This window comes from Mastacembelus armatus, chromosome 4 (genome assembly GCF_900324485.2).
Source record: "Mastacembelus armatus chromosome 4, fMasArm1.2, whole genome shotgun sequence".
In the NCBI taxonomy this organism is placed as follows: Eukaryota; Metazoa; Chordata; class Actinopteri; order Synbranchiformes; family Mastacembelidae; genus Mastacembelus; species Mastacembelus armatus.
In genome coordinates this window covers 26,657,539-26,680,680 of record NC_046636.1, presented here as the reverse complement: position 1 = coordinate 26,680,680, position 23,142 = coordinate 26,657,539, and the positions used below count along the sequence as shown (strand labels likewise).

The following is a 23,142-nucleotide window of genomic DNA, read 5'->3' as shown; positions in this document are numbered from 1 at the left end:
GTGTGTTTCGGTCTGGGTGGACCAGGTAAACGGGGCGCAGATTTACGCGCACGCATGCACGCGCACACGCACGCACAGCGTCTGTTTTTGCGCCGCCCTGATGCGTTTTCCTAAAAACTGAGGAAGTGGCTTGAATTGAGTGCACGACAGTCGTGTCTGGACACAGACGGGACCTGCTGAGTTACTGGATGAGACGACGCAGAGGAGCAGCCGTTGAGGATCCGAGCTCGTCCTGCTGTTTTGGTTTGGTTTGGTTTTTCATCCAGTTTTCCGACCTGGTCCGGACGCGTCTGCCCACTGAGCCTCAGGTACTGAAACCAGACCAGCTTTTGTATTTCCAGCTGCTTTGTGTCCGAATGGTTAGTTTGCTGACCGTATCTTTTAACTGAGCCTTTTCTCTTTGACAGGTTAACAGCAGGTTAACAGCAGGTTAACAGCAGGTTTACCCAGCGCTCCTGTCCGGCTCATGGCAAAGGTGATGCGCCTCCTTTATTAGCGGCTGTGCAAGTTGTTTGGCTCAAACAGAGACATATTACAGTCATATTCGAATATAAGTATAGAAAATCTAAAAATCTGTTGTTAAAGTCAGATTTCTGTTCTTTTATGGATTTTTTTTTTTTTTTTTTTTGGTTATTCTGAGGGTCCATCATTTCTAGGAAGGTTCCTGGAAGAAAATAATGATTTGGCACTAAGTCCAGGTGCAACAGAGATGGTTTAAGACGGTGTTTAAACTGAAAACACTGAAACTAAACTACCATCAGTTACTTTGCTTTCTGTATAAATAGTATAAATGACTACTTCCTTTAAGGAATGATTAGGTAATAACAGCCCAGTAAGTCAAAAGACCAGTTTTCACCATATGTCCATAATAAGGTCTCTCACTCTGGTGTCTCTGCTCCTGTAGATGAGTTGGGCTGCTGGTACACAGTGTGTCGCTAAGGGGGACCATAGGAAACCCAAACCTGGAGAACTGGTGTACCACAAAGGAGACATCCTCACCATAGTTGACACAAGCACGGTACTGTGCTGATGAAGCTATACAGCTGAAGTGTTTTCCTCTTAATGCGACGTTCTCACGTACTAACACTCGTGCACTTTCTTTATTCAACCCCCTGACACGAGGCGTTTTTGTTTTTTTGCTCCCTTGCAGAGAAAGGGGTATTACAAGGCCAGACACAACAACACGGGAGAGGAAGGACTCATAAACTCCAGCGGTGTTCGTGAACGAGAGGCTCTCCGTGTGGACCCGAGCCTCAGCCTCATGCCGTACGTCTCCTCTACCTCTGATTGTTAAACTCCTTAGAGCCAGAGTCCTGTTGAGCTCATGTAGATTAACACTCGCAGTGTGAGTGTGACAGGGAGGCCCCTGATGTGCAAACAACCACTATGTTGAGATTAATCATTTCCTTTTTTGATGTGTTAGCTGCCTAACATAGCTCTCCTTTGTGCATCCACATCCTGCCTGTTAAAAATAAAAAGATATTTGAGTCTTATTGAAGACCCCGACCTGATAACGTGCCAACACGATCTGCTGACAGACGTTTTATGTGGTTCTCCCTGTGCTGTGTTTCATCAGCTGGTTTCATGGGAAGATCTCTGGTCCAGAAGCCGTGAGTAAGCTGCAGCCGGCCGAGGATGGCCTGTTCCTGGTGCGAGAGTCTATTCGCCACCCAGGCGACTACGTCCTGTGCGTCAGTGTCGCCGGAGAGGTCATCCACTACCGGGTGATTTATCAGGACAACAAGCTCACCATCGACAACGCACAGTATTTCTACAACCTCATTGACATGATAGAGGTGAGAGGAACTGGACTGACTGGGCGTTTTGTTCCTGGACTCGGCGTAGAGCCAAATAAAAACAGAAAGGGATCAGCCAAAATTCATCATAACAACCTGTGTAGCAAATTTCACAATGATCTGTGTCAACCAGTGTCATTCTCTGGGGACCAGGAAGCTCTGCACCAAATTGTCAATGCGTCCGATTGTCCTCAGTCTGTCTGCACAGACATTGTCACCCACAGAGCCTAAAGGTCATGTCCACACTAAGGACGAGGCTCTGACGAGGGGTCACAAGACAAAAAGCCTGAGCCGCTGGGTCATGAGTTGGCATAGAGTGAAAATGATGAAACTCTTTCCACTGTTTGTTTGCTGCCCCACACGCCTTCAGTTTAACTGACAGCAGAGTAAAAATACGCACAGTTGAACGTGAAAGAGGAGAAGGCATGAAGATCAGCCCTTTTATGGTTAATCTGTAGTTTGCCTGTTTGAGAGAGGATGCGTCGAAAGCTTTGCAGCACTGATGATTGGAGATAGACTCCAGAGAGACGGCAGCTCTCGCTCTGCAGCCTCTTTATCAGGCGGCCACACATGGCTCCAGGCCTGAGTCACACTGACTTAGTCCTGCGAGGAAGCTGAGGGAGGATAGACCAGATGAATATTTGCACCGAATCATTGTTTAAGACGCGTAGAACCAGACTTTAATGTGCTCCTTGTTTACTGCTGCAAGCCCCTCATGCAAGACAGAGACACTGAACTTTGTCTCTACTTGTCTGTTGTGTCTCGATGGTTTCTGAAGGTACATGTAGATCTATATTATTCTCCAGTGACACCACAGTCCTCACCGCAGTATTCAAAGGGTTTCCTGTGTACTGAGGGGGTGTTCTTGCAGAGTTCTCTCAAATTTTGATTGAGCTCATTATTCTTTCCACAGCAAGAGACTAAAATTAGATGTACAGTTCTTTAATAAACCTAAACCGATGCGTATGTCAGTTTTCAGAAATGACACCTATTAGAGATACTAATATTTACTATGAATAATATTTTTTGGTGGTGATGTTTTAATCTGTGCAGTTCTACTCCAACAACAAAGGCTCCATTGCTACGACTCTTCTGAAACCCAAACAAAAGCACGGAACCAAGTCAGCTGAGTTGGAGCTGTCGAAGAGTAAGTCTGATGTTCGAAGAAGCTGTGTGTCTTTGGCAGGACTGGAAGACGAGTTAAACTAAACCAGCTTTTCTTTGTAAAATGATAAAACATAATTAGCGGTGGGCAGTGTTACTTTGTCAGACATCATTAATAATAATAATAATACCCATGAATGCATGTTAAGGTGCTGTTGCTGTCTCTTTCCTCCTCAGCTGGATGGCTGCTGGACATTACAAAGCTCACCCTGGGAAAGAACATTGGAGAGGGGGAGTTTGGTGGTGAGCTTCCTCTTCCTCTTTTTATCAGCCTACTCTCACGCTGCACATTTACAGGACACCAAAGACACTAGAGTCCCTGTTTGTCAAGATGTTCTCTGATCATCTCGTGTGTGTGCTGCCTAACTCCAGCTGTGTATGAAGGAGAGTACATGGGCCAGAGGGTGGCAGTAAAAACCATTAAATGTGATGTCACGGCCCAGGCCTTCCTGCAGGAGACTACAGTTATGACGTGAGTCTGAAGGTTTCATCATTTTCTTCTGTCAAAACTCCTTTCAAGCGTGTGAGAAATCAGTGGATTAACAGCCACTTTCGGTGTGTTCGCTCTGTGGTGGATGATCGTGTCTAAATGTTGTGTTTCACTTCTTCCAGGAAGCTCCAGCACAAAAACCTGGTGCGGTTGTTGGGCGTCATTCTTCACAAAGGCCTTCATATCGTCACAGAGCTCATGAGTAAGGTACAGTAAACGCATCATTCATCAATGGAAAGAACCTCATGATGAGAAAAGGTACAAAGGCAGCTGTGTGATGAACTGCTCTAGTGGGTGTAGTGACACCTAACCCCTCTGAGCACAGAGTTGAATTCACCAGCTATGAATAGCTCAGCTTTTCTCTACAGGTTCACCACCGGTGGCTAGGGAGGAAAGCGTTTATGCAGATTTTAGTAACTTATTAAATTAACTATCGGTAAAATTATTCCTGCCTGGAGCTGCCAAAATAAATGAAAAAATGAAGCCAAAATTCAGACACTCACCCATAAGTCCTTGTTAAGCACTTTAGGTTTCTGCTGATTGTGAGTTTCTGTTGCACCAGAAGTGAAATGTATTATTCCTGGCACTAATGGAGAAATCCTCTTACAGAACCTGAATAATGACTTTTTCCTTCTGCTCGTGTGCTGCAGGGAAATCTGGTTAACTTCCTCAGGACAAGGGGACGTTCAGTTGTAAACTCAGATCAGCTGCTTCGCTTTGCACTGTGAGTTCAAGACAACCTGTAGTCAGGTTACCGTCTGTGCAGCACTAATGTGGAGCACAGCTGGTAAAACAGGTGCAACAAGCACATCTGCAGTACACGTTGCTTGACTTCAGACAGTGACTGTCGTTGTGTCGTGTGTGTTTGCGTGTTCGTGAGCAGCGACGTGTGTGACGGGATGGAGTACCTGGAGTCTAAGAAACTGGTTCACAGAGATTTGGCAGCCCGTAACGTCCTGCTGTCAGACGACAACGTGGCCAAGATCAGCGACTTTGGCCTGACCAAGGTCGACTCTAAGGCGTCGGATAACGCCAAGCTGCCGGTTAAATGGACCGCCCCCGAAGCTCTGAAGAAAGAGGTTGGTTCAAACAGCTGGTGTGTCACTTTTCATTTTCCCTGTGAACGTACGCTTTAACCTTCATTACTCCGAGGCATCTATACAGTTTATTATTTACTGAGTAGACATAATTATTAATCCGTACTGTGGCAGTTCAGTGTAATGTTGTTAATGTTTGTGTTAACTAGTCAACACATTTAGTTTAGCATTTTAATCAATGTGCAGGCATCACATGGAAATGGCAGCAGGCACATAACTAATAAAACAATACCCATTAACTAAGACCCATGTTGGCGTGAGAACCTGATGTCTTTTTATTTAGATCTTGAATCAGTCAGTTTCTTTATATGTACATTTGTTCCCATGATGCAGAAATTCTCCACAAAGTCTGATGTTTGGAGTTACGGCGTTCTTCTTTGGGAGATCTTCTCGTACGGTCGTCAGCCTTACCCTAAGATGGTAGGTAGCACCAGTGTGTCATTGTGTGTGTGTGTGTGTTGTGCATCATAGACAGTCACAGTAAAAACTGAAGAATTAGATGGGAAGACTGATGCTCTGCTCACTGACTGATGTTTGTCTCATTTGAATGAAAATTAAAATGATGACCAGATGTGTTTTCTCACACTGTTCCTTTAATTTGTGGTTCTTGTGTGATTTTCTCATCTGGGTTCTAATACTCACAGTTCTTTCCACTTCAGGTTTGATTACATGTTTGACACTTTACCTTGTCAAACTGCTGCATTCATTCATTGCCGCACAAAGTGCACATCCCCATCTTGTCCTCGGCTCTGTCCGTTATCATGAGCAGTCACCATTTCAATGAGTCTCCAAGGTTTTACTTCTTATCAGTCCTTCGTCATCCTTCAACTTCCCTCCCAGCCCCAGCTGTCAGGGATGAGTGTCGAGCCAGTTACGTAAAGCTGTTACCGCGTCACGTCAGGAGTCACAGCTCCAGTAGAGGCGTCCACAGAGGAGCTGCCAGGCCTAGAGGTCAGATTAGTCATCGTGGATCGAGCTACTGCCTCTGAAACCACTTCAGGTTACACACAGAGAGTAGCAGCTCATAGCGGTCTATGGCTGTTCACTGTGAAAGGACAATATGTAGAAATCAACGTCTCGTTCTCAGTGTGAAGCCTCAGTGTTGACAGGCAGGGAAAGGGACTCTGTACCTGAGCCGCAGGCCGGAAAGCAGGTGGTGACGTGTGGAAACAGATGAAGCAGAGGCTGACGTCACGTGAGCTCGTTGATGGTGTAATGGACGGACTCCGCAAAGGAGGAAATTACGCTACTTAAACAGAGCTGTGCTTGTCACACTGGCCTCCTTCAGGTAATCCCTGCTGCCTGACCGCTGAGCCGTCTTGGTCGGTGGTTCGGTGATGACAGCAGGATCAGGCAGCTTTAAACAGAGGGACAGTTAGTGCTGCACGGCCTCGATGTGTCATTCGCACCTCACGTCAGGTGGTGTCCCTTTAAATGCAGATAATTACCTACTAATTACAGCCTGTTTAACATATACACAGCCTGGTGTATTGGGCTCAAGTTTATTTCCCCCTGAATTAAGTTCTGCTCCAGCTAATTTACTACCTGCTGACACACGGAGCAAACTGACGTGTGTCATTAATGTCTGTTTTTAACATGTGTTGAGTAAGATCATATCACTGATTTCAGCCAATCTGAAGAAACGCTGATCACAGTTTGATTGATTGATTTTTTTTTTTTTTGACTTTATTCACATCCATGTCAAGCAACAAGAAATCACAGTATAAGTTTGTCCACGACTTTATTTTTACTGCAAACTAATGTCTCACACGTCACTTCTGTTCACGTAGTCTCTGAATGAGGTGAAGGAGCGAGTGGAAGGGGGCTATCGCATGGAGGCTCCAGAGGACTGTCCTCCTGGTGTTTACGCCCTCATGAGGATTTGCTGGGAGCAGGACCCCCGCAGAAGACCTGCCTTCCACAAACTGAGGGAGAAACTTGAGAGAGACATGGGAAAACTCAGCCCGCGCCATGAGTCGCTGCGTCAGGATGGGATCAGGTCTGGATCTGGATGTTGATCTTGGCTGTGAATCAGGATGGTGGAAACAGAGTGCTGGCCCCAGCTGATGCACACACTGTTATACTCCCTCCTGTGGGGTATTTATCACATAAGATGAACAAGTGGGGCCATGTGTTCGTACAGTTCGAGCTGGATCACTTTAACGTAGCAGATGGGCCGAGACAATAATCATGCAGCCTTCAGGGAGTACAAGTCGCAAAAGGTTTATTTAACTAAATTTAGCTTTAGTGGGTGTCAGCCAAGGAAAATAGCTGAACCTAATCATTTCCACTGAGGATGGCAGTGATAGTGTGTTTGGCCCGAATCGATGTCTCTCCACTGCTTAGATTGGCATGAAAACACAGCACGAATGCTACAGACTCATGTGGAAAACTGTTTTTTAGTGTTTGTTTATTTGAATGTCATGCCTGTAATGATCAAAATCTGATGACTGACTATGAAGAGTCGATGCAGGTTGTATTTAATGTCAGGAAAGAGGATGGAGGAGATGGAAAATGCATCTGTATCGTGGATTTAACCAGAGATCACTGGAATCTGCTCGTATTTGACATTAATGCTCAGCAGTTTGCCGTCGACTCAGAAATATCTCATTTTATTGCTGGTAGAGTAAGTGAAGAGTTTTACCTCTGTATTTTACAAAACAGTTAACGTTCTGCTGGTGTGCAGAGAATATTAGAACATATTTACTTACTGCAGGAGCTTTATGACTTTTATGAGCGTCAGAGGCCAAACTTGGACTTTTACTTTCTTTCTGTTTTTACAAAACCAAGCCTGACACCTTTTTTCCGTATTGTCCATCAAACTCCACTGGTCAACGTACGTGCATTTGTTTTCTAAGGCGTGACTCTATGGAAAACACAACATATAATACTACCCCTCCATATGATTCTGCTATCATTTTGAGATAATAGATAATAGATAGATAGATACTAATCCACAGTCCTCTTGGGAACTCTTGGGCTGTTCACAGGTACTGAAGGTTTTCTAATCTTGGGGATGCAGATTTTTATTATTCATAGGCAGTTACATATTTATTGCAGTGCTCATACATTCCTTTCTACAGCATGTGATTGTCCTGTGCCTTTTAATAGAGGTTGTTCAGTGTGATGATACTAAAACACGCAGCTTATAAAACTCACCACAAAATGAAGCATCGTTTTGTTTTTTTTGTTTTTTTGGTTTGTTCTCACATCACAGGACCAAATTACAGATGTTGTTTGACTTAAGTCTGTGTAAGCCCGGGGTTTGTCTCTGTCCCAGGACACCCACCCCAAATTGAGGCTTGATCCTCTGTCCCGTGTTATCATGCAGCGTGAGCGAGGGTCTTCCATGACTTGTTCAATCTGCTCTGTGTTTTCCTGCAGGCCTCTAAAGGGATGAGCACCAATTTTCTGCAGAAGGATTTATAAAGGAACCGAATGTAAAAAAAAAGATAAAAGATTTGCTGTCATCGATGGGGACGGGTTTTACATTACTGAGTGAAGGATTTTGATAATCAGCGGGTGTTTCCTTGTGTAGTTTTGTGAGGCCGACGTACGAGCAGGTCACACATGTTAATGTGGGAGCTGAGAGGTTTTACTTCGAGGGTCTAACGTGAAGAGCTAATCTGCTGCAGCAGTGACATCGACTCACAGACAATGAGCTGTTGCTAAAGAGAGAAAAGACAAAGCAGAGACTGAGTGGAGTCTATAAGTAGTGGGACAGTAAGACAGTAGTCCACATCAGCAGATCTTCATCCCTGGTGATGCTTTTCCAGGTCCGTTACTGTAAATGCCACGTTGTCCATCACACCTTCCCCAGTCAGCACAGTTGCAAAGGGCTTTGGTTTGATTCATTTAAATTGAATTCGTTGTCTATGGGAAAATATGACATTTATTACTACTTTCTTTTCCATTTTTACTGGGATTTTGAGATTATGTGTAATGACTTTGTGTTATCCACCATCCACTTGGGAACTCATGGGCTATTTTCAGATGCAACATGCTTTTTACTTTCCTAATCTTATGGCACAGTTTGATGTTTATTATACATACACAGTTACGTCTGCTATTTATTACATCTATTTATTATATCACTCATTCCACAACCAGCTGCATTTTAAGTGAAATGTTTATATTCACGTTCAGATATTTTCAGTTTCTCACCACAAAACGAAGCCTCTTTTTCACCGTCGTCATGTCGAGACTAAATAAAAGATGTCATTTGATTTAAGCTGAAGCAAACTTGGTATTTGTCACTGCAGTGCAGTTTATAAGCAGTAGGACAGTAAGACAACAGACCAGGATTGTTCCTCTAGCCGCCTTTGTCTTTGGCCTCTTTTTAAATCTTTTTGCCTCAGCAACAATAGGCCACATTCTGAAGTACAACAACAAATATTTTGCCGTTGACAGTCATTATATCAACTAACAGGATGAACGTGAACGTGCTGCCACTGTGTGAAAGCTTACTGGTCTGTAATTCAATTAGGAAAATAAGGCCTGGTAGTATAGGTGCTTGTGTGAATGACTGGGAAAACAATAATGCACAGACTTACGAAAAAGAAAGATGCTTTAATTTTGAAATAATTTACTGTTTTTGTTTTTTCTTTATTATTATTATTATTATTTTTTGCTTCACTTACTAAAAACCACTTGAAATGCAGGCAGCAGAAGTGGCTAATTTAGGCTAATTGAGTCATGTGATCACAACATAAAAACCAGAAGATAATGGAAGGAAGTTGAGGTGTGAAGGTTAAACCTATAGTGGAAATCAAACACGTCAACAGTCTAAATACGTTTCTTCTGTTGCATTAAACACTGGTATTACTCTATTACCGAGAGAAGCCAGACGTAAACAATGTACAGGTCCTGTGTTAATGCTGACGATCAGACGTGACATACTTGTGAATGAAAGGCTGACAAGAAACAGGAGATACCTGTGTTTGTTTAACAGAAACATAGAGAATCACATGAATTCACCTTCCCTCACTCTTCTCTCCACCTCACCCTTTCTCTCTCAATCCCTCTCTACACCCCCTCAATAAGCTGGCACTGCGCATTTACACGTTAGCTGCTTTTACCTCTAATAGGATCAGGGGGACTTAGGTTGTCATCTGATAAATCTAAGCAGCTTGACAGCTACATTGCTCCCTCTTAACTAATTTATGCTCAATTAGGATAACACAGAAACAGTGGAAAGACAAAAATGTATTAACAAATCATAAGGGGATAAACGAGCATCTTAGACCGTCACTGTTCCATAAGCTTGTTGGCAGTGAGAGTCATTTTGCCAACACACTAATGACCAGTGAGCATGAAGGATTGTTGGGTAACTCAGCGTCGTCATGTCACACTGTAGTTTTCTGGGTTTCGACTTAGTGTTTGTCAATAAAGACAACAATGTGGAGAATTTGTGGTGTCGTATGCCACTGAGACTGGAAATATATTTTCCATTATTTGTTCTTGCATGTATAAGGAGCAGAGGTTTGGTGTGTTAGGTCACTAGCACCAGGCAAAGGGGAGGAGCACAGGGCACAGGACTTTTTCTTTCACCACATCCCCAGATTTAAACTTGTAGTCGGGCAGACCTGCCTCACATTAGGGGGTTTATTATTTTCACACACATTAGTGGAGTTCCCCTTTAAATATCAGCTATAGGTGGATGTGGTTATTTAGTGATTCCCAATCAATCAATACATGTTCATGTCCCATGATTTAATTACTGATAATCTGACTGAATTGTGACTATTTCCAGTTGAATCACTGACAAACCCGGAGGTGTGGACACAGACTCCCAGCTCTGACAGGTAATAATGTCAAACTGAACATTAAACTGACTCTGTGGCTCGTAGCCTGTAATCACAGCCGTGACGTCCCTCTCAAAATTCTCGATTGGAAAATCTTTATTGCTCTGCGGTGTTGATGACAGAGCTCTGTGTTAATGGTCTGATGGTCAGTTTGCAGAGGTGGAGACTCGGACTCAAGTCCCATTCACAGTGACCTGAGACTTGAGCCTTGTCCTCAGAAGACTTGAGACTTTGACTCCACATTGGGGTTTCAACTGATTTCCACAAACTGGGCACGTATTCACAGTTGACCTCTACATATATGGAATAAAATCAATGAAATGACTCATGTACATCATTTAACTGATATTGCAGCTTCGTATTGCTTGGTTTGAAATAATCATCTCCCTCTCTTTGATGAAAGAGTGATGACATTGCAGTACATTCTTTGAATTCCTCAGATATATCAGTGCAGCTTTCTAGGCAGGGTGATGCAGTATGTTTAGCTGAGGCTGTTACTGCATAACTGCATGAAGTGGTTTCACATTATGTCTCCAATTACACGTAAGAAAACCATCTGTGCAGCCGTAATCCAGTAGGATCTGCACCATGGAACCTGCATTACTCAGGTAGTGGATTTAATTTGAACGCACCGCCACGACGCTGCACCTAAACCAAACGTTTTAAGCTGATTGAACACCAGTGCACCTACTGGCCTTGATCTGTCTAACTTGAACCTGCAACTCAAGGGTCGCACATACATTTAGATAATAAAAATAGATGCATTTTTATGTACGAGCCTTTTGCTCTAACCCGACTTTACAGATCATTTCATATTCTCCCAGTTAAATCTGATTCAATTGTCTGTTTTTAAATTGATCTTTCTGTATCTTTATCTTTAGATATGTTTGAGGTCACCGGAAATCTCTTTAGCGTCTTTAGAGTCATGGCTGATTTCTGTGACACTAAGCCAGGGTCAACTTTGAACTCTGCAGCCTCCAGTGCTTTAAAGCTGCTACACTAGCGGACACTTTAGTGCCCCAGTACACAAAGAAACAACAGAGAAGTGTCTGTTTATTATGGTCATATCACAGTGTCATCTCACTGTCAACAGCAGATCACTTCAGGATGAACAGTGCCATAAAATATTAGTGCTCACTGATCTGATTCTAAACTAAGTCACTGATGCTAAAAGCAAAATATTATATTCGTTTAAACCACTGAAGCCAATTTCCTCTACCAGGAATTAGAGCCAGTAGGTTAGAAAAGACAATAAGACGATGGGATTTAAAAGTCAAGAAAGAAATGCTTTTTTTAAATTGATCTTAAATTCTTTCTTTTATATTAAGAAAATGACAAAAAATAGGTTTGTTTACAGTTAATTAAACAAGTAGATGTACATGCACATGAGCTTCAGATTAGACAGAGACAGATAGAAATCTTACCTACATCATGTCATTTACACTTTATGGTGTTTTTCTGTGATACTTGTTTATTTCTCACCAACATGTTGATGAGAAACATTGTTCAAGTCTAAATAAACAGACCAACATCAGGTTTTTACTTCATGTATTAACATTTCAAAGTTTCCTCTTTCACAGAACAGGGGTGGGTGTACTTAGTGAAAACTTTCATTGGTTCTTCCATTTACGAAAGAAAGTCCTGTCCAGGCTCCATTAAACTGGGGCTCCTCATGTGGGGCTGAATGGAAACGGCATTTAAAACAATCATTTGAAGAGAAAACATCTGCCAGTCACTCTTAAAGGGGAAGGATTCCAATTAATAACCCTCTCCTAATCCCCTCGTTTCACCTCCTACGCCCCCTCAAGCTTTGTCCACCTCTCCCTCGCCGTCTCTCTGCTCTTCCACTCTCCTGTCTGAGCTGGAGTGCATGGCGTCTCATCTCAGTCAGTGAGCACTCTTGGCTCTGTGTGGCTTTATTTACGTGCGCTTCATTGAAGTCTGTGCCAGGACGGTGTGTCATACAAAGAGAAATTATTCAGAGAGATGCAAGCTGGGCTGAGTGACTGTAAGCGGAGCACATAGCGGAGCTGTGAGACGGTGAAGTTGGAGCTGCTGAGAGGAACAGGTGGAGCACTGGCATCAGGAACTTCAAGAGTTCAACGTATTTGCTGACGTATTTACAGGTAGACGCACACTGGTGCCTGAAACTGCAGAAATGTGGGTGCAGGAGGTGAATCTTGTCATGCACTGAACAAACAAACGATTTCTGCTGCTCTGAGAGTTTTTAAACTTTGGTCTTTGCTGTTTTCTTCAGATGTGCTGATGCTTTTAATAATGTACTAAATGTTGCAGATTACTTTGCATGCGTTACTTGATTCTAATATTATAAAGTAAAGTATAAATATAAAGTATAACCCGTAAATGGAACAGTCATCCCCGTTGTAGGTACTAAAGTCTTCGATCTTCCCTACAGCTCCTCAGTGTGTCGTGTGTTTGGTTAGTCCACAGTATAAAAAGCAATATAAACGGAAAATATGTCACGACAAATGTGTTTTTTGTTCTAGAAAAGCTGTAAATGTGATTCATATTAATAATCAACACTATGGCAGCAAAAGAAGTTGAAAGGATGGATCATGAAGTGATATTAGTTTCTTTCATCACGCACTGTGGATCTCTGTGGTCTGTGTAGACTCTGGGCCCCCTGTGCACAGGATAATCAGGTTTTGATGGATGAACAAACAGACAATTGTAGGGTTAACAGATGACCTTTGACCTGTTGCTGTACCGTTAGTGCTTCACTTTCCTCTGACCGCAGGCCCGGCTGAGTGCCCAGACGCTCGAATGCATTTATCACTGGATACCATGAGCATGGTGGACGACAGCTGCCTCTCACCCAGCAACTTCCACGAAATGGGAAAAGGTGGGGGCATCGCTGCGGGGGGCCGCGTCCACAGCATCGATGTCATCCTAGGTTTCAGTAAAGACCAGGACCCCCTGCTCAGTCCCGCCGGGGCCCCGGAGCCCCATAAAGTGGACATAGATGGCCTGGCAGAGCCTGGGAAGCAGCAGGAGCCCTCGTCACACCCGTCGTACAGTGGGCACCTTTCTGCTCTGAGGAACGGCAGCACAGAGCCGCAGCAGTATCATGGTGAGTCAACCTGCTGGTGTCGGGGATACGCCCTTTAAGCAAACGCTTGTTTCACACCACAAGGTATTAATCTTGATCAATTGCATCAGAGTCTGAGTTTGTTATTGAGGGTAAAGACTAGAAATCATCTCATTTTGTGACTGAAATCACATGAGATGGACGAGGATATTGATCATCCAGCTGCGCCTCTGGTCTTAAAAGGCCGGACTGGTATGAGCTGTGGGTTCAGAGTTTCACAGCTTTGAATTAAATCAGGTAGAATTGAAGTTAAAATATTGATGCCTCTAAGCAAACGTAATAAATCTTAACTTGAGCGCTGAACACAAGTTTGTGTGGCCACAGACACAGCTTCAGTCTTTCATCGTCCAAACGAGTATTTTTCAAGAAATGTAATGAATTGGTCACGTTATATAAACTAGTCACATCATGCACCAAATATTTTCAGTGCAGGTTGCACCTTAAAAAGTCTAGTTTCTGACAGAAATATCCACTAGATCGTAGATTATAGTTATTCACTTATGTGTCTGTTTGTTTGTAGGTCTACTGTTTTACTTGAATTTAGGGATTTGAATCTATTTCCACAGAGAAAACAGTCTAACCCAACAATGAGCAGAATTTTACTATAAAATAGCACATTTTTTTATTTTACATTCTCAAATCAAGAGAAAAATCACTAGTTAACATTTTAATTAATTGGATCATGGCAACCAATAAATTAGAAATACGTCCAACATTTTAAAGTGGTCGTTTTACATTTCATGTGTTTTTTTTTTTTTGTGCAGCATTTTAAAACGGGCGGATTTCGAACCAGTGTGTCTCATGTTGAGCCTGTTGCATTAACTGTGAACTGTATGGTCTGAGACTGAGAGATGAATCACTGAATAAGATGGTATAGGCTGAGTGTGCCCCCAAGCCCAATCCCATCTCCTTGTGGAATTCCCCTAATCTTCTCAGATTAGATTGTACAGCAGTCCGTTCGGGTGATATTGTTATCTTTCAGTCTCAGAATCAAATTTAGCACATTTAATCTGAAGCTATGTTCACATGCAGGATCTGGCAGGTGGTTGGCGATTTAGCAGCAGAGGCAACAAACCCCGAGCAGAAAAATAATAATAAACACACTGTGTGATTCACGTTCAGTGGCTGAAACCAGGAAGAAATTGTGTTTTTTTCTTGCTTGAAGTACATCAACACTAATGACATCACCCTTTTGTACGTGACTGTCCTGTGAAGTCAGCCCAGTTCCTCCTGGATGAGCAACGTCCAGTGTTCGGTGTCAGTGAGAGATGTTCTGCTGGCTGATAAACAGTGGGCAGCCTTCAGACTTGTGATGGGCTGACAGGCCAAGAGCTGGTCACTGAACCAGACCTGACCTCTGCCTTTGTCACAGCCCGGCCTTTGTCATAGCTGCTTAATGAGAGGTGGATAAACGAACCCTAAAAATCCCACTTTGCCTTTGCCTCTGCTCCCGTTTGCCAGTTGAAAGGCCACTGAGGCCTCCTCCTTTATCTCCATCGACACGTCCTGTTAGCAAACCAAACTCACATTTACACACGTTTTCTGTCAGGCAGTGAAAGGACGGTGAAGTTTTGGGAATCATTTAGTCCAAACACTGTAACTTCACAAACTACTGCATCAAGAAAATGAACATTCAAACCTCGGAGGTTTGTTTTGACTAAAAACAGTAATTACATATAAAAACTATAACTTAAAGCTGCTTTAGGTTTATAATAGGAGTGCATCAAATGTGAAAGGTGTCACCTGAACCTGCAGCTTCCTTCAGCTTTGCAGAGCTTCCAACTGAGTTGCAGCTCATTGTTTATTTGTCTAACCAGTCTCACAGCCTTATTCCGGTCACAGCTCTAAAACCCAGCTGCTCAGCATCAACAGCAGAGAGACACATTTATCAACTAGCAGGTTGTGGAGCAGCTAGAGAGCCAGATATTAGAGTTACATTCATCAGGTGGACAAAACGTGACTCTAACTGAGTGAGCCTGGTGATTCTTAGCTGTTCAGTGTGTATTTTAAAAACCAATTCACCGTCTCACTTTAGACTTGATGATATGTCAGTGTCCAGACTTTTTCTGCACAGCTGTAGTTATTATATTAACTTAACAAACCAAAGAAAACCACCATAGATTTACCATTTCCAGTCAAATTGTGGATTATTCCACTAGTATTTATGAGCCTTTCTCTGGAACTGTGCTGGTGATGAGCTTTTAACTTCTCATAGATTTCTTTATTTCTCAGTAAACAGTAACTTCAGCACTCTGCACATGTTTTGAATGTATTTTGGAGGGTTTCTTTCTTTCCGTGGCTACAGCTTTAATCATTATTACAACTACATGTGGGAATAAATTAAGACCTGCAGTTATTTGTTGACGATAAATACTGTTACAAATTGTACGTGCTGCAATGAAAACAATGTGATTTACACTTGAGTCCATAAAAAGAAGGGAAATGCTTCAATTGCCAAGACAGTTTACCTGTGAGGAAGCAACTTCTCTAAATCCGATTAGGAATGTTTTCCAGCTTCACTGAGGCTCAGGCCTCGCTTGCTTCACTGACCTACAGTAGCCTATTGTTGCAGGTGTCAAATTAATGTCTGCTCTACTGGAAAGTGGGCTCTGCATTTCTCTTTTCAACTACTCATTCTGTGTATTTCCCCCTCTGAACTGTACTGTGAAAACATAACAAACTGCTTTTTAAAGATCCTATGCAGAGAATGCACAGTGATTTATTGTTCCTGTTTGCACAACAGATACTGGCTTATTCCCAAACAAGTGTGACGAGGACCTGAGCGATCTGAGGAAGAGCGTAGACAGCGACGAAAGCAAGTCTCCGGAGCCATGCAAGGACGATCAGCCCAAGAAGAAACACAGGCGCAACCGCACCACCTTCACCACCTACCAGCTGCACGAGCTGGAGCGTGCCTTCGAGAAGTCCCACTACCCAGACGTGTACAGCCGAGAGGAGCTGGCCATGAAGGTGAACCTCCCTGAAGTCCGAGTTCAGGTAGGAGGAACTAGGGAAACACGCCCCTATTCAAAAATATCTGTAGTTACAACAGTCGACATCACAGACTGACATGAAATGTATATCCACCTTGAACGGGTGACCTCATTAATAAAACCCCAAGTATTTTCTCAGTTCACATAAATAAATATCTTTTGTTTAGTTTATTTTAAGTGTTGAAACTGCAGGTATCAATACCTGTGGCTCACACACTGACAGGACGGTCTGAAGAGTTAAACTGCTCTGGTTCTGCTCGTAAGCGTAGCACTAACACGCCGAGCCTTTGACCTTTGGCTTGGCAGTGTTCAGGGTGTACCAAACAGTTACGCAAGCAGGATGTGTACTTCCAAGTGCTGAAACATACTATGTCAAGGTCTTATAGAGTCATGACAGCACGGAGGTGCAGTCCTAAGCTGTGCCTTCTTTAGAGAAACAAAAAGACTAAGTTTAAGACTGGACAGCATCTTTAGGTTGAAAACCAACTGAAACTGATAATAAAGACATGAGACAAATGGGAAAAAATAAAAGTTTGTAAGGAATTAGTGTTTTCGCTGCCGGTTGTGTATTATTTATTATTAACAACTTTATCATCAGCACTTTGAGCTAATTCAGATCTTTGTCACTATTTTTATGGTTGACACTTCATTACTGACTTCATTAGATTCTGTATTTCTCCTTCATGTTGAGGTTCATTCTTTGATTTCGTCCTTCAGGTCTGGTTTCAGAACCGCAGGGCCAAATGGCGCCGGCAGGAAAAAATGGATGCAAGCACCATGAAACTCCACGACTCGCCCATGCTGTCCTTCAACCGCCCGCCACCAGTTCACACCAGCATGGGTCCAATGACCAACTCCCTCCCCTTGGACCCCTGGCTGACTTCTCCCCTGTCCAGTGCCACACCAGTCCACAGCATCCCAGGTTTCATGGGTCCAGCTCAAAGCCTCCAGCCCAGCTACCACAGCCACGGCTTCCTCAACTCCGCTCCTCCTCATCCTCATCCTCATCCTCATCCATCCATGGGCCAAGGGATGCAGAGTATGGCTCCTCCTCCTTACCAGTGCCCAGCGCCGTATCCTGATAAATACCCTCTGGAGGACGTGGACCAGCGAAGCTCTAGTATCGCTGCGCTGAGGATGAAAGCCAAGGAACACATCCAGTCTATGGACAAGACCTGGCAACTCATGTGACTATCAAAGCTGGCAGTTTATGTGGGTAACACAGGTAAAGGGAGATGCTGACGTTGCTTCTTGGGTTTCAGGGTAACAGACACTGAGTACAGTGGTGGCAAAGACTGCTGAGACGAGAAAGGAAGTGGAGTTTGAACTGTGAAATTGAGGACTTTTACTTTGGATTTTCTTTTTCTTTTTTCCAGTTTTTCTCATCTCAAGAAAAGAGAAGCAGACAAGTGAACTCTCCAACATTGTTGACACCTGTTCTCCCTCCAGTCTGTAGGCGTCTAACGTTGCATTAGCTACTCTGAGCTCTGATGTCTTCGTGGTGACACATTCTTCTCATTACAGTCTAGACCCAGTTTTTATAACAAACCACTTTTCAATTCACTGACATTCAGTTAAATTCCTACACAGTTTCATCAACAGCATCGCAAACAGCAGATCCACTGATACAGTTACATGTCACACATGTATCGCTAATGGAAACTAATCAATCCATTACTGCTCATGTCAAGGAGAGATGTTCAGGAACACCTAATGAAGGCACACTAAGATAAAAATCACCTAAATGTTGGAATCGTTTTTCTCCTCAACACCTTTTTCCTTTATTTGTGTCAGGATTGAGGTCAGACAACATGTTACATTCTGTTGTTCTTTCTTTCTTTTTCTTCATTTTCTATCTGCAAAGTTGTGTTTTTACTAATTAATCCAATTATCAAATTTTCATGGGTCAGTGTCAGAGTATGGTTTAGGCTGCTACATACTGGCAGCCCAGTTCAGATATTAGATTATATATATCCGGGTATGACTGAAGGAAGGTGACAGCCGAGGTCCAGAGAGACCTACTGTCATGGTTTTCAATTTAGAGGGAAGAAGACTCTCACCTATGGGGTCACCATGTGTAAAATAGATGATTATCTAGGTGGGAGTGCTAGAGACAGAGATATTTTGGAGCCGTGCTGAATAAAAATACCAAAAATAATCCTGCACATTTATAACCTTCTCCTGATTTGTGCTGAGATGCTTTAAAGATAGAAGTGAGGGCAGAAAAGGAAAAGATGAAGGCCGGTGAGCAGAGTAACCCTCTTCTTGCTTGAGTGACTGCTGGAGGAGAAAACCTGTTGGCAGCTCGGGGCTGGGTGGCTGCGTGTACGTGCAGGGCAGCAGAAAGAGCCCTGTGTGATGCGTCACCCCACATAGTTTTGTCTTTGTTTGGCACAATTGATCCAAGTGTATCCTCTTTGTCTGAAACTAAAGGAGGGGGAAACGGTCTCAGGCTGCTCTAAATAGGCCCCTGTAACCATTTTGTCATGGAGGCTTTTTTCTTTCTCAATCAAAGGAGGAGAAACATGGATTGTAGCTGCTATGGTCATTAGTGACACAATATTGGTCTTTTACCATCTGTTACTGAGTTAAGCTCTAATTGTCTTAAAGGTAGAAAAGATCAGGCCTAACCACCTTATGTTTTATATGGACACTAGTGCTAAATAGGTTAGTATTTGTTATTGAGGTAGTTTAGCATCTCACAAAACTGATAATGCACAGACAGAAAAGTTTTATGGCGACTTTTTTCGACTTGATTACGGAGCAAGTGGGAGAGAAAATCCTTCATCTTAAAGTGCAATTTCAGAATCCTTTTTATTTTTTATATTTTTCTAAAAAGCGAGACTAATCTTCTCCTAGCTGCCCGTTATGGTTGTGATATTTCACTTTAGCACGACGGGAAGGTTGTGCTGACAGCAGATACAACAGCAGCAAGAACAACAGAGTTCAGTCGTTTCTCATTCATTTTATAATCCATTGGCTTTGCTCATGTAGATTTTTGAATTTTGATGGTTAGTGAAGTGTAGACTCCCCGTTGGACGATGCCAGGACCTCCCACCACAGAGGACATAAGGATTACCTTGCACGTTAACAGCTTCTTTAGGATGCTACATAAATGTGATTTTGGATCAAGAACAAGCCAAAGGTTAGATCATGAAAACAACAGCATTAGATGTTTGGTACTTTTAGTTTTTTTTTTAATGTGAAAATACACAGGATAATATTTCCTGTGTGGCTGTTTTGTTTCTTACATGTTGTAGTTACAGTATCTCTGTCTTAGTGATATTATGTTTTCCCCTTATGATTTTGTCTGGATCTTTGATGTTCTTATGGAAAGAATGAAAATATACTGAAAATAAATATAGTTTGATAGAAAATGTCTCTCTGCTTTCAGGTTGACCTGTGCACTCATTCCCACGGTCACTGTATTGTAAGACTGAAGGTTACTATAGTATAATCATTATCATCTGACATTTTTCTTTCTTTTCCACTAAACTCTGCTCTGTCTCTGTCATATAAGTGCTCTTTCTCTCTTTCTTTACCCCTCCCAATCCTCTCTGCTGTTCCACAGTGTGGTGGCAGGGAGCCAGCCAGTTAGGAAGATGAGACTCCAATCAATCAGGGCTTCCCAGGGGGCCCTCTGACCGCAGGGCCCGAATCCCTAATTGCCCCTGGGCTGGCTGGCCGGCAGGTTCAGCCGCTGCAACACATGTCCAGAGAGGGACCGGTGCTGCCGTGCTACTGTAGCTGTGAATCACTTTAGTGGACAGATGGAGGCCTGGTTGGACCTCACTTCAAGGTTCACATGGATAAACCAGTGGTAGAGTGGTTTTTTTGTTTCCACGTGTCCTGAAGTGATTGCACAACAGTGGGAAGTCAAGCATCCAGATCCAGGTTTCACAAAACAACGGCCTGGTGATGTTTGAGAAATACAGAATGCATATACTGCTGATCAATTTAGTATTTGGTCTAATTGGTATATATTAATGTTTATTTCTAATATTTAACCTTTTATACCAAATAACATGTTTTGCAACAGCAAATCCAGCAATCTGCTTTAGAAATATATAATTACAACCTGAGAAATCTTTTTTTTGTCCTGCAGTGAACCAAATATTGTTTCATTCAGGTGGTTAAAAGAGTCTTTTAGGAGTCAGAGCAGTTTTTAAATCTTCATGGTCATAGAAATAATAATATACCTCACTCAGGTGAGACTAGAGAGACTCGTAGCACTTTTACTACTTTCACATGTTGGTTTTTTTGTTAATGAGGTCATACATTAATGGTGTTCCCAAAGATGTGAATCAACTTTATACTGCGTGGATGAAAAAGCTTAAGGACAAGAAAAGATGAAAGGAAAAACAGAATGTGAGGAAGTCGGAGTGGGAGAAAGGAAAAAAAAACATTAAGAAAGAGATTAAGCTGCAGAAAAGTGTGGGAGTAAGTCAGAGAGAGAGAAAAGCAGTAAGTGTGGAGAGGAAGAGAGAGAACGGAGGGAGGGTGGGGTGGCTGCTCATCAGAGCTAATGATGTAGAAAATCCCCCAATTAGAGCATTTTCCTGTGTGGCAGGATGAGTTCAGAGCAGGGTCCTCTGACAGCTCAGGGATTAGTACCCAGGCCGGGCTGGGCCGGGCTGAGCTGGGCCTGAACAGTCACTAACTGCTGGACAGCTTGGCACTGCTCAGCTGGGGCCGGGTCGGGGTTATAGCCGCAGCCAGAGGCCAGGGTAAGCATGCGTTGAGCCGCAGTGGCACAAAGAAAAGCATGGGAAAAAGCAGATCGAGATGAAAAACAATTCTGCTGGAGAGTTTCTCTCTATACACAATTCAAAAGTGATTCACAAATTATTAAACCTTAAATGCTACTTTTGCTTACGTATCGTGTATATCATACATATACTTTTGTCTCTTACCTCGTCCCTGAACTTCTCAGAAACGTTACCTATTTTTTAAAACGATTAAACTTAGTGGCTGCAAGTAAAAACAAATGTCATAATTTCTTCAGCAGTTTCTTCAACCCCACTGTGTTAACATTGTGTCAGTTCTGTGTTTCCAGCTAATGCATCAGTTTTTACTAAAGCATTACATTTGTGCTCATCCGATACATACCCTAATCTAATCTGGGCATCTGGATTGTACAGAAAATTAATCTGTACAAATATTGCTTGATGTTAAACAATAAATCACAAGATGGCAAAAATACTGAACAGCACACAGCCATTAATCCTCCTGACCTGATACATGGACAATAAATCTGCCTTGGGGAGCAAAGCAACAGCATAAGAAAGCGTTTTTAATCAGAATTAGCAATAATAAGAAAACTGACAAAAGGTGATTTCTATTTTCTGTGTAGTAAAGGTCATAGACCTAAAAATTCCAGTTTTGACAGTTGTTGTTGCCTAAATTATGAAAAGAGAAGACAAGTGATTCAGAGGAAGCTGTAATTCACCTCTGCTACAGTTACTATATTCATTAAGAATAACCAAGCCCATAATGACTAATTGATTAATTGTGCGCTCTATTATTTCGCTCCTGCACCCCAGTAGATCTGAAAGGGCCACGGCTGGAGTTAACAGTCTTATTGGAAAGACGCGTTCCTTGCAAAGGATAATAAGGGAAAATAGCAGAATTAATTGGGTTTGATTAAGAGAGCTTTTCAATGGGACACAGCTTTTTCGCATGACATAATTGGAGGTCAGTTAAGGGGGGGGGGGGGGATTTGGTTGTTGGCGCCAGTGTTGTGTGGGTGTGTGTGTGTGTGAGAGCGACAGATAGGCAGAAAGACAGATAGAGTGTGTGTATGTTTCACACTTTCAGAACTATGTTGTGTGGCTGATGTGGTACATTTCTATAGGCTCACTCATCAGAAAACACAGTGAAGGTTGCGGGGGTGGAGGTTGTGCACTCAGTGTGTGATTATTATCTCTGCACCTGATTGCATTAATGACACAGTACTTATCTTCTATTATAGCTGCTTGGTTGTTAGTGCATTTTAGAGACTGTGTTTCTATAGAGGAGGGGAGTGACAAAAGAGTACATTTAGCAGTGTTTCTTTTCCTGAACACAAACAAACTCAAAACATTTACAGACACACACACAATGAATTTATAATCCCGTTACAGTATAATCTAAAATAAGAGGGAGGGCATGCAAGCCATCAGATCTAAAAATACACTTAAAACTGCCACAAACCAAAACCAGGCTTCACATTTGATTAGATTACAAAATATTTCATCACAGGTCTGAAGCTTTTCTTCAGCTCTTCACCCAGGAGAACAGGTTTGATGTCATAATTACTGTTACTCTTTCAATGGGATTTTTTTCTAATTTCTACACATATATTTTAACAACATACAACACAATTATTGTTATTACACTTCAATTTCCCTGCACAGAGTCAATAAAGGTTATGCTATTTCATCTTATGTATCTTTTTTTTAATATATGCTGGCGTCGATGGTGTCGCCCTGAAAACACACTGTGGCTCATGGTCTTTTAAGGCCTGTGTTTACAGAGTGCAGGCAATGGGTGATTTAAATAAACTGTAACCGTAACTTTATTTATATAGCACATTTAAAACAACATCATACAACACAATATACACACAATTAAAATGCTGATTTAAAAGCCAAGGAGTTTAAATGTGTTTTCAACTGGGATTTATAAACAGGTAGGCTAGAAGTTTGCCT

General features: G+C 42.5%; 2 protein-coding genes across 3 annotated transcripts; both read left to right on the top strand.

Moving 5' to 3' along the window:
* The first annotated feature begins 126 nt into the window (after window positions 1-126).
* On the top strand, window positions 127-8,778 carry matk (megakaryocyte-associated tyrosine kinase). Of its 2 annotated transcripts, XM_026304688.1 has the most exons (13): window positions 127-308; window positions 408-475; window positions 905-1,018; window positions 1,151-1,266; window positions 1,577-1,796; window positions 2,850-2,943; window positions 3,138-3,203; window positions 3,333-3,432; window positions 3,573-3,657; window positions 4,101-4,174; window positions 4,334-4,529; window positions 4,881-4,967; window positions 6,338-8,778. In XM_026304688.1, the coding sequence occupies exons 2-13, from the start codon at window positions 467-469 to the stop codon at window positions 6,563-6,565; spliced, it is 1,389 nt and encodes a 462-aa protein (XP_026160473.1). In that variant the 5' UTR covers window positions 127-308; window positions 408-466; the 3' UTR covers window positions 6,566-8,778. The 2 variants fall into 2 exon arrangements, with proteins under 2 accessions (XP_026160473.1, XP_026160474.1); XM_026304689.1 differs by lacking the exons at window positions 127-308; window positions 408-475 and having other exon boundaries at window positions 911-1,048.
* Window positions 8,779-12,890: 4,112 nt separating this feature from the next.
* rx1 (retinal homeobox gene 1) lies at window positions 12,891-17,904 on the top strand. Its single transcript, XM_026305156.1, has 3 exons — window positions 12,891-13,442; window positions 16,204-16,457; window positions 17,171-17,904. The coding sequence occupies exons 1-3, from the start codon at window positions 13,136-13,138 to the stop codon at window positions 17,642-17,644; spliced, it is 1,035 nt and encodes a 344-aa protein (XP_026160941.1). The 5' UTR covers window positions 12,891-13,135; the 3' UTR covers window positions 17,645-17,904.
* The last annotated feature ends 5,238 nt before the right edge of the window (window positions 17,905-23,142 follow it).